Source organism: Cuculus canorus, chromosome 1 (genome assembly GCF_017976375.1).
Source record: "Cuculus canorus isolate bCucCan1 chromosome 1, bCucCan1.pri, whole genome shotgun sequence".
Taxonomy (NCBI): Eukaryota; Metazoa; Chordata; class Aves; order Cuculiformes; family Cuculidae; genus Cuculus; species Cuculus canorus.
The window spans coordinates 44,136,116-44,151,205 of record NC_071401.1 but is presented as its reverse complement, the minus strand read 5'-3'; the positions used below and the strand labels follow the sequence as shown (position 1 = coordinate 44,151,205).

Here is a 15,090-nt window from a genome sequence, read left to right as displayed (position 1 = left end):
ATTCATAGGCAGATAGAGCAAGTAAAATCTGTATTACAGGTAAATACAAACGGTTGTTAGTTCTTAAATAACAGACTTCCGCACATGTACTATTATATGTTATAAATTGCTTTTATCATGGTATTGCAGTGAGATATTTCCTACATTCTCAGTGCACTTTTTTATTCTCAAGCAAATAGGATTTGTGTGTTGTATGGTAGAGGTGTGTATAAATATGGTTTCATAATAAATGTGGATGTAGAAACTATTTGCTTTTCATCTTATTCTGATGCAGGAAGCTCACTTTTCATTTTTAACACATAATCTTCTGTGTTCTTCATACCCTGAAACAGGAATGCTTTGAATCCTTATTGAGCATTCTTCATTGGAGCTGGACGACACTGGTGCTAGGAGTTGAAGAACTTCGGGGACTTAAAGGATTCCAATACACTGCTACTCTTTTAGATTTAGAAAGGTTGCGTTTTGTGGGCACTTGCTGCCTGAGATTGCTGAGGGTCTACACCTGTGAAATATATCCAATATCAGGTATTCCTCATAATTCACTTATTTCATGTTTATCAGCAAATAATAATTTAAAAGCTATTCATAATTCGACCTTCGTGTTCACATAGGGTGTGCTATAAGAATAAAATGCTTATACAGATGGGTTTAGTGGAGCAGCTGAGAGATTTGCTGTCAGAAATGGGGTATTTGCAATTATCTGCATAACCAAGTGCCCAACACTACATATTTATGCTGTAACTTGTGTGTATTTAAAAGTTAATTTCTTGTTTGGCCTGACAGTTCATTTCTTTTGGACTCTTTATCTTCTTTTTTCCCCATTTCTGTATATAGCAGCTGCTTTGATGATAAGCACGATTTAAATTTGAAAGACTGTCTCTCTTTTCATGTGTGTAGTTTAACGACTCATATTAAAATGCAGTGTATATTATGAAAGACAGGAAAACTGGAAATTTATGATCAGCTTTCTATCATGTAGTCTAGAATCATGAATCGTTTGGGTTGGATGGGATCTTAAAGATAATCCAGTTCTAATTTTTCCTGCTATGGGCAAGGACACCTTCCATTCAAAGGTGGATCAGGTCCTCAAAGCCTCATCCAACCTGGCCTTGAACATATCCAGGAATGGGAGCACCCACTGGCAACCTGTGCCAGTGCGTCACCACCCTCACAGTAAAGGATTTCTTCCTTGTATCTAATCTAAATACCCTTCACTGTTTTCCTTCTGAAATTAAATTCTCTGAATGTAGATTTATCAACATCGCAAAATTCAAGGTTTTTATTTGCATGTAAAATGTGCATTTTAATTGTTTAATTTATTGTACATTTAATGTTCCTTTTTGTGTAAACTTACAGCTACAGCTAAGGCGGTTGTGGAAGAAACCAGCAAACTGGCAGATTGCATTGGTAAAACAAGGACCTTGCTGAGAAAAATTTTATCTGAAGGGGTTGATCATTGCATGGTGAAGTTGGACAACGATCCACAAGGATATCTCAGTCAGCCTCTCAGTCTTTTAGAAGCCGTTCTTCAGGAATGCCATAATACATTCACAGCTTGCTTTCATTCGTTTTACCCAACACCAGCTCTCCAGTGGGCATGTCTTTGTGATTTGCTGAATTGTTTGGACCAGGTACTTGCCTTACGTGATTACTCATGCTGCACATTGCTTAGGAGTGTGCACATGGCATTTTTTATAGTCATGACTAACACTTGAGTAATTTCTCATTGTTATTTATTGTAAGACAACAGCGCTCTAGTCCAGCAACATACATGAAGAGCTGTCACTATTATTCTATAATCAACAACTTTCTTTTAACTTGCTTATTGTGAATGAGCATCCCACATCTAAACAGTGTAGTTTCTTGCCTGTATTGATTGGAATGAGACGTAAGCAATTTGCTTTGGGGTATGAAAATTAATTTAGTATATAAATATTCAAGAAAGAATCAATTCTTTAATATATTAACCTAATTCAATTGTTTGATGAATTATAGTAAGTGCTTTGTCTTCAAAGGTTGCCATGATTTCAAAAGTAATTTTAAATGGGTTTATTATTTCAAAACATGTCAGCCAGCAAATTTTAATTGTTCCGTTTTAAAGATCTAAAAGGAAGCTCGTGAGAGAAGATAACGTAAAATTCACAGGAAAGCTAACAATTTATGAAATTCTTTATCTAAATAATTTTTATAATTCCTATAAAACAGAAGTTCCTTTCAAAAGTAATTTTGCCATTTATTTTGCATTCAGTGGTGCCATTCTATTAATTTTTTTTATTATGTTTTTAGGACATCCAGGAAGCAAACTTCAAAACCTCCAGTAGCCGGCTTCTTGCTGCTGTTATGTCTGCTCTCTGCCATACTTCAGTAAAGCTGACCTCTATCTTTCCAATTGCGTATGATGGAGAGGCCTTGCTGCGATCAATGGTCAAACAAGTCAGCACTGAGAATGACTCTGCTCTGGCTCATCGTTTTCCTCTTTTGGTTGCACACATGGAAAAACTTAGTCAGGTTAGGATATATTCTAAACAGCTTGTTTTATTTCGCAACAAAAAAACAGTTATGTAAGTTGAAGTTTTAGCTTTATAAGAATGTAGCTCAATTTGTCTGATTGTTTTCTGTTGTAGAATAGAATCACAGAATGGCTTGAGTTGGAAGGGGCCGTAAGGATCATCTGGTTCCAACCCCCTGCCACTGGATATGGGTTGCAATAAACTTGACGCCAGCTCATTCTGGAAATTAAGAATATTAATCTGATTTTTTTTTTCACAAAGGAATACGTAATGTGATAGCTTTGAGCACTTTTAATATTTTTTTTTTATACCCTCTAGCCATATCCTGGTTTTAAGAAATAGCAGATTTTCAATTAACTATTATTGCTTATATTACAGGATGTTATTTATTTGTTATTGCTTATATTATTGCTTACATTATTGCTTATAATACAGCAAAATCAGTGGGTTTTTTAAGTTAGTACGATGCCATTTATCATTTTTTTCTTCATAATGCAGAGCGAAGAAAACATTTCAGGGATGACAAGCTTTCGGGAAGTGCTGGAAAAGATGTTGGTCATTGTTGTTTTACCAGTACGAAACAGCCTTAGAAGAGAAAATGAACTCTTCTCTTCACATCTGGTTTCTAATACCTGTGGGTTGCTTGCTAGTATCGTGAGTGAGCTTACAGCATCGGCATTAGGATCTGAGGTAAAGCTTCCATGAAATAGTTACTACAGGTCTTTCAGGACAGGTATATTATGAATGTGACACAGGCTGTGACAGCAATTGTGTATGTGTGCAGATGTTCCATAGGTGCTGGAATTCTGCCTCTGATGGTATCATGGGTGTCTCATGTTCTATCTATGTCTGCTTTTGCTTATTAGTTAGAATTTGTAGTGTTTTATTTACGCATTATGTCTTTGTTCTTTATCATGGAATCATAGAATGGTTTGAGGTGGAAGGGACCTTAAATATCATCCAGTTCCAACTGCTCTGCCACGGTCAGGGACACCCTCTGCAGGATCAGGTTCCTCAAAGCCTCATCCAACCTGGCTTTGTATACCTCCAAGATATTACTTGCACATCTCTTTCTTTATGTATTCAGTGTTCTATAATATATGTATTATATTGTGATTTATTTTTACTATGCTTCATTAGCGGTTTTCCCCATTTATTTGATTTGTATTCAAAAATTTAGAGTGGTACTATGTTCAGCTTTGTAAAATCCAGAGATACGTAATCGCAGAAGTTCCCTTTTATGACAGTGGAATGTCATTAAATTATACACACTGATTTGATTTTATTAAAGGCATGTAACAGTCTGCATACTATCAGCAGATGATTTTTTTCCACTGAGGGAAGCTAATTTTTTATAACATCCTGATTAAAGATGTTTTTACTGTTAGATACAATCTCTATCATTTCTCTTATCTAGACCTCACCTAAGGTAGAAGTAGGTAACTCTTCTTGAAGCACAGTTGATTTAGCTTTCATGATGTTTAAATACTTCAAAAAGTTAGGAAACAGATTCCTGATTATTCCTGATTAGTTCCTAATTACCAGAAATTATGATTTCTTTTTAGCCGGTATTGAACGGAAGCTCCAATGGTGACATCTTTTGTTTTATCAGTTGATTGTTAAAATATACGAGTTGAAAATCTGGTAATTTACTTAACTTTGCTTTATGAAAGTTATCTACTGTGTAGCCATTAAGCTTTTCTGTTGCTTGTATTTAACTTTCTACAGGTTGATGGACTGAACTCTCTTCATTCTGTCAAATCCACTCCAAACCGATTCACTAAAACAAGTCAGGGAAGAAGCTGGAATACTGGGAATGGATCTCCTGATGCAATCTGTTTCTCTGTCGATAAACCTGGTGTAGTTGTAGTAGGATTTTCTGTTTATGGTGGAGGAGGAATTCATGAGTATGAGTTGGAAGTACTGGTTGATGATGTAAGTACCACATTTGATAAAAAACAATTTGAACAAAAGTAACCTCAGAGGTTTTTACAGTATTTTTACGATGCAGTACTTTAATATTCTAGGCTACCAGGATGACAGTAGGATTTTGTTTTGCTTGCTTGTGGTGGTGTGTTCTGTAGTATCACAGGCTGTTTCCCATATCCAGTAGGGTCCTGTTCTCACTTATGATTTTGAAATCTTAATTTATTACAAATAATATTTGAAGGATAGTGGGCTTTTCACCTCCTGGAGCTAAATGTACATTAGCACCAGTTATCTGTCCACAAACAACTAAGGAAAATGAGAAGTAATGCAGACCAGAATAAAACATATTACACCAAAAACTGAAGTAGCGTACTAACGTGGTCAGGTTGTAGGTAATTTCACATGCTGTTGAAGTGGTCTCTTAGAAGAAGCATAAAACTTCACCGTGTGTTCTCGTAATGAATACATGCTTCTGTTCTTTTCTACCCGGTTGTTTGCTTTTAGTGACTGTTCTAGTCTCTCCCAAAGGACAACGATTGGTTGCTATGGGAAATCAACCTCTCTGCTCAATCATTTCCTTTTTAGCAGAAAGGATTCACTGTTGAATCTGAACAGGTTTTTCAGCTTTGTTCTATTTGTAACACTGTGTGTAACAGTTTATGCATGAAAATATCATTTGCACTACTGTGTTATTTATTTATATTAGAAATGTGTTAAAGTGGCTTTGTTTCTTTAACTCAGAGTGATCATACTGGAGATTCAACTCATTCTCATAGATGGACATCTTTGGAGTTGGTTAAAGGAACTTACACCACAGATGATTCTCCCAGTGATATAGCTGAAATAAGACTTGACAAAGTTGTGCCACTGAAGGTAATTAAAAGAAGTGCACATCTGTAGGTTTCATATGATTTCTTTAGGTAACAAAAATCAAAATATTCAACATAAATTTGGGGGGGGTTGTATACACGTTTCCAATTTGATATGTTTGCTTTATAAATTCTGTTTCACCCTTGTAACTGAAAAGTTCAAGTCCTGGTGGCAAAAAGAAATTAAGTCTTAATTTTTGTAGTGCCATAAGATAGATTGTAATTGCTTAGTAATTTGGGATATTCTGGAATGTGCAGTAGTCTGTGCAATTTGGTAGCTAATTTTCTTGGATACCAGACTGATACCAGTCGCTCTTGGAATAACTTGAAGTAATAGTCTACTTAAGTTATGGTTCATAGCTTGGAAACATGTGACAGCTTGGACTTGTGTTAAATGCTGGATCTTGTACAGTTAATTTCATTTGTAGTATATTCTGAAGGACTTTTCAGACTCTTCCCTGTTAATGTGAAATAATAGCTTTCATAATACCACGAAGCCTAAATTACATGCTTATTTTATTCTCCTTTTTCAGGAAAATGTGAAATATGCAGTTCGTTTGAGGAATTATGGGAGCCGGACTGCCAATGGAGATGGAGGAATGACCACAGTTCAGTGTCCAGATGGTGTAACATTTACGTTTAGTACATGTAGTCTGAGCAGTAACGGTACAAACCAAACACGAGGACAAATTCCACAGATTCTTTATTACAGGTAGGTGTGTTGTCATGATCCATTTCTAAGAAAAGTGAATAGGACCGTCACAGTCCTATTATGCCATATCTGTCTTTGGAAGCTAATATAAATAAATATACCTGGCCTGTGTTTGAGGAACAAGCTTCCTTTACAGCTGTACTTGGATCTTCCAGTGTAGTTTTAGACTTAAGTTATTTAGTACAGGTAATTTTTGGGACACCAGTTGTGCTGGTGCCTCTTCAGTCTTGTTTTGGGTTCTCTTTTTTTTGACTTGGTGTATAATTTGATGGTTAACTTGGTCCGTTGTCTGCTGCCTTAAAGCTGCAATATGGGGAACTCATAAGGTGCAGTATTTCAGTCTCTTTTTTTACTATAATCTAAGAGATTTTTGAGAGACTGCTCACTAGAATGTTTCTCTCTGACCTCATGAGGAGGAGTAATGATTATAAGCTGAAAGAGGGCAGATTTAGATCAGATATTAGGAAGAAATGCTACAGGAAATGATATATTTTGGATTAACAATCACAAGAACATGTGCTCTTATGAAAGTTTTAAAGTAGCTAAAATAAGAGGAATTGAGGTTGCCAGCAGAATTATATTAACAGCATATTTGAAGACACAGGGTAGTTCTAATGTCTTCTAAATCATGAGATTGGCTCTCCTCAAAGACTCAAAAATCCAACTTGTCAGTACTAACACAATTGCTTGTGAAAGAATAGAATTAGTGTTGCATGTAATGATACTTTTTTTGACTTAGTCTCCTGGAATCTTGGATAGCTGTTTTTAGGGAATTCCTCTGGCATTTGGAGGAATTGTATTATGATATATCCTAATTATGAAGTATACAATGTAAAAAGAGGGAAAGAAGACAAGGAAAATATTTTCACTCCTAGAATTTCAGCTTTTTATATAAGGAAAAGAGGTAGTAAAGGAGAAATAATTTCTTTTACTTCAGAAAAGTAACAGACATAAAACTGCAGTAAACAGAAGCTTTGGGGCATTCTAATAACCTAATAATTCTAATTTATTATTCTAATAAATGATAACATAGGGTAAAAGAACACACCAAAGTGCTGTCTTCCCATCAAAATAGTCTTGGGATTTTTTTTTTTGTTTCAAATGTGATAAAATTCTGAGATGTTTTTGGAGGATCATAATGGCAGTACTTAGAACTGTTACATTTAAAATTAGGCTTTATTTGGCAAATTTGCAGGCTGCTGCCTGCAATCACGATGTCTTTTCAACTTTGCTTGGACAACAGAATCCTATATGTTATGTCAACTACTATAGAGCGGAGCTTGTATGATTCATGCTCTACTTTGCTTGAAGAGTGCTCCAATACAAAATAGAGTTGTTGCTTCTGCAGATGCTAGGAAAGGCCCTACCAAAAGAATTGTGTTAGTGCTCTTCTGATTAAGGCAGAAATGTTTTGGAAGGGTTTATTGGAACTGTACCTAATTGGAATTGCACCCACTGTCAGTCAGTAATAAATTCAAATTAGAAAAGCTTGAGGCTGACAGGAAAACTACAATTCTAGGATGTATTGACCAAAAAAACCCAATCTTTTTGTAAGACTATTTAATTTAAGTCATAGAGAAGGGCAGGTATCCTTGTGCAGTAAGCTGCTCCAAGTACAGCTTTTGAGTACTCTGAGATGCCATTCCTGGAATCTTAATGTTCTGGAGTGATGTTCTGAGAGATAAAATCTTTCTGGACAAACATAAGAAATCCAAAAGAGAATGAGAAATTTTGCGTTACATGATAAATGATTTTGGTTGCCTGTGCCAGGGCTATTGTACTGAGGGCTTGAAGTAGTTTGAATTTAGCTTGAATTTAGTTCATTCACCTGCTTTGAAAAAGCAACTCAAACTATACCTTTTGTATATCTTATTGAAATAGTTTTGTGCATAATACTGTTTAGGAGAACCTAGTTTGACATGCAGAGTAGATTTTAAAAAAAATCTTTGTTAAGGATAAGCCTGAAGTTGTATTTAAAAATGAAAAATTGATCTTTAGATTATGGAGAGAGAATCTTTTTCCTTGTTGCTGTACTGCAGAAATATTCATGGAAGGAGTTTTACTTGTTTATGATTCATTTAGTATTTTACTTTTAATCAAGATGGGTGGTCAGGCTTTGGAAGCACATAGCAGCTAATAAATTTCTTTGGTTTGAAATGCATCTGGTCAAAAGAAACATTTCAGATACCTGCTTTTTGTATTTGCCAAATAAAATTAACTATTCTAAAGGGCTAAAACTGAGGTGTTGTCTCCAAAATATCCTCTGTGAGTTCTTTGTTTCCTTTATTGCATTATCATAAATTGTTTTACTTACTCTATGTCAAAAATTAGTCAGTCGTGTTTTTTTAATATGATTTTGTGTTTTGTGAACTTACTTTAATTTAATCCACCATCCAGAAGTGAATACGATGGAGATCTGCAATCACAGCTTTTGAACAAAGCTAATGAAGAAGACAAAAATTGTAGCAGGGCTCTTTCTGTCGTGAGTGCTGTTGTACGAGCAGCCAAAGACCTGTTGCACAGGGCTCTTGCTGTAGATGGTAAGGCTTTTGAAAACTGACTTAACATTTTCTTTCTTTGATAGTAGGAGACAATAGTTGGAATATCAGTGATACAAAAATCATATTTCTCTTTTGCTTTCCAAACAATATTTTTCTAAGCAGCCATTACTGTAGGTGACAAACTGTAACTCAAAGTCACTGAGCTGCTTTTGAGGTGTTGTAGGCAGATACTTCATATAAATATGCTCATTAATTTAGCAAGTATCATATTAAAGCTGGTACGATTCTTCATTTCCAAAAGATATGCTGTAATGGGTCAGTTGCAAATTTTATTACGTGTTTTGCACAATGGTGGTAATCAGGAAGACTGATGAATGTTACGCATGAATCATCGCTTAAACATCCATTCTTGAGAAATTTTGCTATTAGCCTTAAAAATTGATGGGTTTAAGCTACCATCTACAGCCATTGTAGTCAAAACGTTCAGAATATTGCGTAGTGCTATAGAAACTGATTTGGAGTGCTCAGGAAGAGCTACTTGTGCTGCCTTTCATACCGTAGAAAGTATGAATACAGTTCCACAAAATGGCAAAGCATGCAATAAAGCTGTAATCTTAAGATGAGGAATTTTTTAAAAAGATAACTGCATGTAATGGCATTTTTATCTCAGGTGAACTTTGCCAGGTTAGAATCTGTTAGTGCCTAGATAATAATTTGAAGTAAAAGCTATCATAGAAACTAGAAGTTTGACTCATAAGAAGCAAACCAGAAAAATAAGATGTATTTTGAACGATGGTACATTTATTAATACTACCTGTGTTGTAATTATCTTACTTTAGCTGAAGACATTCCAGAACTACTCAGCTCTTCCAGTCTGTTTTCAATGCTACTTCCCCTCATAATAGCCTACATAGGACCAGTAGCAGCAGCTATTCCCAAGGTATGCTTCTCCATAGAAATTACTGAAGAAATTTAAGAATTTTACATAAGGAAAATCTTAATATGTTTATTTCTTACGACTTTGCAAATTAGTGACTTATATTTTACCATTTGACTCATTATGAATTTTCCAAGCGTGAAATTTAAAAAACGTCATGTTATATTTTTCATTTGCAGTGAAGACATTTTGAAAAAAATAGCTCAAGAAAGCAGAGTAAAAGACAAAAAGAGTAGGAAAAGACAAAATGTTTGAAGGATTTGGATGTACAAGTATTGGTGGGGTGAAATGTTTTTTGTATTATGTAAATTCTATTTTTATGATAAATATCCAAAGCGGTGGTTGCTGTTGATTAAGATTATTTCTATCAAATATAGAGATGGAAAGATGAATGCTTTGAGCAGCCTAATCCTGTGGAAGGTGTCCCTGCCCGTGGCAGGGGGTGGGAACTGGATGACCTTTAAGGTGCCTTCCAACCCAAACCATTTTATGGTTCTAGGATGTCAACTATAAATAAAAACATGCTTACTTTTCAGTGGCAGAGCATTCTTCCAGGTTCCTGGTCTGGAACACTCTTGAAATCTGTTACATTTACAAACTTCATTAATCCTTAGCTAGTAGATACTGTTGCCTTTAATTGCTTTTTCACTGACAGTGCGCTCCCTTCTGACTTTAAAGGGGCAGCAGATAGGACTGGCCACTCATTTCATCAAAATGAGTTTCAGATTTTAGTTATCTTGTTACTATAATGAACTGTAATTTAGAACCAAATTTGGTTTGTTTCAGAAGTGTTCCTCTCTTTTGAAAATATAGAGATTACAGAAAACAATGTGTTGCTTAACACTACATGCATTAAAATACTTTGACTATTTGCTATACCTATTTTAATGCTATTATAAAACAAAATACAACTGGACTATGACTTCAGTTTGGTGTTTGCTCTCTTGCAATTCATGCTTATCGTTTGTTAGAGAACATCCAAAACAACCATCGTAGAGAAACGTAAGTTTATAAGTAATGCTCGTGTGTGGTGGTTTGTTACAGGTTGCTGTTGAGGTCTTTGGCCTAGTGCAACAGTTACTCCCTTCTGTGGCGGTTTTGAATCAGAAGTACGCCCCTCCAGCTTTTAACCCAAATCAGTCTACAGACAGCACCACTGGGAACCAGCCAGAGCAAGGGCTTTCAGCTTGCACTACCTCCAATCACTATGCCGTTGTGGAAAGTGAGCACCCCTATAAACCTGCCTGTGTTACACACTATAAGGTAACCACTGTTTCTGAGTATGCATGCAGCTTCTTAAAAGCTTTTGATACTGGGAGTTTGTTTCAATAGTATTTGCTATCTGAAAAATTCTTGCCATGGATGATAATTCATGTTATCTAATACAGGAGACAGTTTTTTGTATTATTACTGTACTGTTCTCTGGAGAAACCTCTGTTTGTCCAGTAAGTATAGTGGAAACTAATGTAGTTTTAACCCCCTGGTGCAGGTATCTACTCTAAGTCCGTACTTTTGCTCATTCTCATATTTTCCTACTGTCACACCGTTTCGTTGCTCAAACTATACAGACTCTAGAGGTTGGAAGTCTATGTATATATTATATAATCATGTCTCAGACTTTCTTACCTAATGCTAAAAGTGTTATGTAAAAATATCTAACATTAATTCTGATGAAATTAATATGCATTATAGCATAGGGGCCCCTATGCTGGCTATTGATGGTCTGCCATTTTAAATTATTAATTAATTACTTTTAATGAGGGGTAACAGTTCTCACCTTGAAAGAGGGAAAGTATAGATTAAATACTCTATAGAAGTATAGAATAAATTATTTCCTGTGAGAGTGGTAAGGCACTGGAACAAGTTGCCCAGAAAAATTGTGTAAGCCCCATCCCTGGATGTGTTCAAGGCCATACTGGAAGAGGCTTTGAGCGACCTGATCCAGTGAATGGTGTCCCTGTTCATGGCAGGGGGGTTGGAACAGGATGATCTTTGTGGTCTCCTCCAACCTAAGCCCTTGTGTGACTCTGCTTTGACTCGCACCATGACTTGGCACTGCAGGAGTCTCTGAAGTCCTTTTAACTGTGCTAAGTGACTCTGAGTAGGGTTCATTCTGCCTTACATGATGACTATTGCAATGAAACTAGGTTTTCCTCGATGTCAAAAGAGACAGGGTGTTTTTTTCTAGCTGCAAATAGAGAACTGAGGCATAAATTACATGCCTGAGAGATAAATTGCGTGTTTCAGTTCTTGAAACAGTGAGTTCTGTGATCACATTGATCCCACCACTGCAAACCCCCTGAGGCAGCAAACATGGAATCAAGTAAGAGCTGGAGGAGATGGTTAATTACTAATCCAGTATTCCACCTGCTTGTCTTGTGAGAAAGCAAAACATCCACTGTAGAAAATGTAGTTATCATAATCTTCCTGAAACAGCGATGCTTATTATTGTTCTCTAACTTTATGGGCTTAACTGAAGCCTTAGGCTTAGTTGTTACGACTTCTGAATTTCTGTAACTACATGCTTTCATACTGCAAGCCATATTAGCTCAATATTATTCATATTCATTCAATTCAGCTGCTGTGTGCTCTTATAGGATTGCATAAAACATATTGAATGTGTTTGTTGAGGTTTGTATTTAAAAACATATTGGACAGTTAAGTGTTTCTAGTAGTAATCTATGGTAGTTGTGTTTAAAGATCCTGTGCAGAGTTCTTAAAAGGAATCATAAATATATCACGTCTGCAAATACTTAATCTGAACATAAGTTATAATACAGGATTATAATTCAGCAGGGTGCAAGGCATTGTAGGTATATCTGAATTTCAGAGAATAAATGTGGTTGATGTTAATCTAAAGCATATCAAAACAGCTATATAGAAAAGAAGAATTAAGTGGGGGAAAAAAACAAACAAACAACCACCCTCAAAACTTGCACATAATAGGGCTATTGTTTTGTTTTAGGTCACTTTTCCTGAATGTGTCAGATGGATAACAATAGAGTTTGATACTCAGTGTGGCACTGCTCAGTCCGAGGATGTTCTTCGTTTACTAATTCCTGTCAGAATCGCACAGAGTCTGGGATTTGGACCAAAGCATGCTTCTGTTCATGAAAACCTTAATTCATGGATAGAGCTGAAAAAATTCTCTGGATCTTCAGGATGGCCTACCATGGTATTAGTGTTGCCAGGTAATAAATAGGTGCTGTGATAATTTCTAGTAATGTGAGTTATTAAAATAATGAAAGGAGGTTTGATTTTTCTACAAAATTATCGTAAAAAACTAAAGTTGAAAAAACATCTTCATCTAAGCTGGCAAGAGTTCATTATGAGCCACTGATTCTACATCAGTCGATTATGTCTATATGAAGTCTCTTGTTTGATGTGTTGATCTGCATGTTATTCATGGTTTTACTTTACGTGTTGCATCTAAAGCCTAGGTTTCATACATGGTCACACAAAAGAAACATACAAAAAGAGGAGAAACACTAAAATATTTATTTTAATTATTTTATGTATCCTTTTACTTCTTACAAGGAAATGAAGCTCTTTTTTCTCTGGAGACTGCGTCAGACTATGTGAAAGATGAAAAAGCTTGCTTTTATGGTTTCAAATGTTATGCAATTGGATATGAATTTAGTCCGGGATCTGATGAGGTAAGGAAGAAGTGAAATGGCTACAAAATTGCTCTGCCTACAAGTGTATATTGTATATACAATATAATTATTTTTTTTCGTAAAAATAATTATATTTCTACTTTTGACTAAATAAAATTAGTGAAATATTCTTAAATTAATTATAAGGTTTTAGTATTTTTTGTTACAAATGTGTTTGGAAGATTTTAACCAAATATTATTCGTGTGGCTTTTTGATTTTCTAAATAACTGTGACATTCTGCAAATGCATAGCATGGTTTTATCTAGTATGTCAACAGGATATGGTATTTCCTAAAATTCTGACCTAGTCTTCCATCGTAAATCCAGAGGTTTGGGGTTTTTGGGTATGCAGTGAATGGTATTTGTTGCTGGTAATTATGGGATGACAAACTTGCATTATTTTTCCAAGTTTCACTTCTACCAAAATTCACAGATTCTGTGAAAATACTGTGCTCCTTCAGGCTACCTGAGATTTTGCATAGTGGCTGTTATCGTGCCTTTAGGGACATGAATTGTTTCCACTGCTGCTTCTTTCCTGCAAAGGGAAGATTTTTTTTAATGTCCTTGCGCCAGTGCTTTATTTTGTCTTACTTTAAGAAATTACTGCAAATGCTTTATAGACTTCATAATGATCCCAGAAAAATAGCCCTTCCCTTGTCTTGGGTGTTTCTGGGCCTTCACGTGAACTTCACAAGGTCTTCATCTTGCTTAAACTGCAGCCCTCACAGAAGATTTAACTCATCTTATTCCTGGATTCGGCTCAAGCTAAATCATGTCTTTGTTTTCAAAACATGCAATTCTTTGGAATCGCATAATGTATCAGATAATAAAACATACATAGCTGTGATGGTCTCCTTGGCTCACAGTGAATCTGATCTATGAAACCTGTAGATAAGCTAACTAGTTCATGATTGACTCATAATAATAGTCATTGCTTAAGAAGACAAAAAGATGTGGATTCTTATATTTCATTAGTTTTTTACAAGTACTTACAAACAAAGCTGTTGGCAGGTTTTTAATGCTCAGTGCTAAAACATACTAGCCAATATGCTAACTGTATCATCTAAAGTTACAAGTAATTGTTTTCAAACAGACTTTATTGTAGCCTGAACATTCTAATATAAAGTTTTTGTGTGATATGTATATATATATATATGTGTGTGTGTGTGTGTATACAGCTTAGATAAGGTATTGCTTTGGAACCTGAGTCTGTATTGGTAGGTTTTTGTATTAGGAAGTTCCCTTTCTCTGCAGTGAGACAGAGAAAAGACAATAATCATCTTCAGGTGTTCTTATTTGGCTACCAGAAGCATGGTATAACCTGTGGTAGCTGTTGGATAGGAAGAATGTCACCAAGAAGTATCAAACTGGAACACAAAATTAATGTCTTGTGTAGCAGGGTCAGGGAAAACACGTTCATTGTCCTGTTTTCTGAAACACTTCTTGTTTTAAAATGTTTCAATTTGAAGGGTATTATTCAGCTGGAGAAAGAATTGGCCAATTTAGGAGGATCATGTGCAGCAGCTTTGATGAAGAAAGATCTAGCACTTCCTATTGGTAAGTCCTACTCAAAGACGATGATGCTTTGTTGTTTCATTGTCATTTCAGGTTTTCTGAATAAATACTACCTATAAGTCTTAATGCTGCTTTTAGAGATGATCAGACAAAACCGATTCTTAAAACTGAATTAATCAGGGTAATAGTGGCATTGTTTTCTGTTTACACTGTTCCCTTCGTATGTGTATGGGGAGGAGGGAAACTTGGTCATTTAAATCTGAACCAACTCACCCCATCCACAGGTAGTGTGTCAGTGTACGAGCTCTGTCCTACAGTGTCCTCGTGGTACTTCACAAATGTGCAGGTATCTTATTTGTATTTCTCTTTCACTATTTTTTCTCCCTGCACTCCACACATTTCTGAATGAAAAATACCTGCAGCATTGAATTGCAAAGTTTAAAATTACTTGTTTAAAATGG

General features: G+C 35.6%; 1 protein-coding gene across 7 annotated transcripts in view; it reads left to right on the top strand.

Annotated features, from left to right (window-relative positions):
- MYCBP2 (MYC binding protein 2) overlaps positions 1-15,090 on the top strand; it is a 181,815-nt gene that overhangs the window by 88,220 nt on the left and 78,505 nt on the right. For all 7 annotated transcript variants that reach the window (XM_054056536.1, XM_054056539.1, XM_054056540.1 and 4 more), the window contains 13 exons: positions 333-525; positions 1,357-1,631; positions 2,287-2,508; positions 3,009-3,200; positions 4,239-4,445; positions 5,181-5,312; positions 5,842-6,020; positions 8,418-8,560; positions 9,361-9,461; positions 10,503-10,721; positions 12,424-12,649; positions 12,996-13,114; positions 14,584-14,671. In XM_054056536.1, the coding sequence (XP_053912511.1) occupies positions 333-525; positions 1,357-1,631; positions 2,287-2,508; positions 3,009-3,200; positions 4,239-4,445; positions 5,181-5,312; positions 5,842-6,020; positions 8,418-8,560; positions 9,361-9,461; positions 10,503-10,721; positions 12,424-12,649; positions 12,996-13,114; positions 14,584-14,671 (2,296 nt within the window). The remainder of the gene's footprint in view (positions 1-332; positions 526-1,356; positions 1,632-2,286; positions 2,509-3,008; positions 3,201-4,238; positions 4,446-5,180; positions 5,313-5,841; positions 6,021-8,417; positions 8,561-9,360; positions 9,462-10,502; positions 10,722-12,423; positions 12,650-12,995; positions 13,115-14,583; positions 14,672-15,090) is intronic.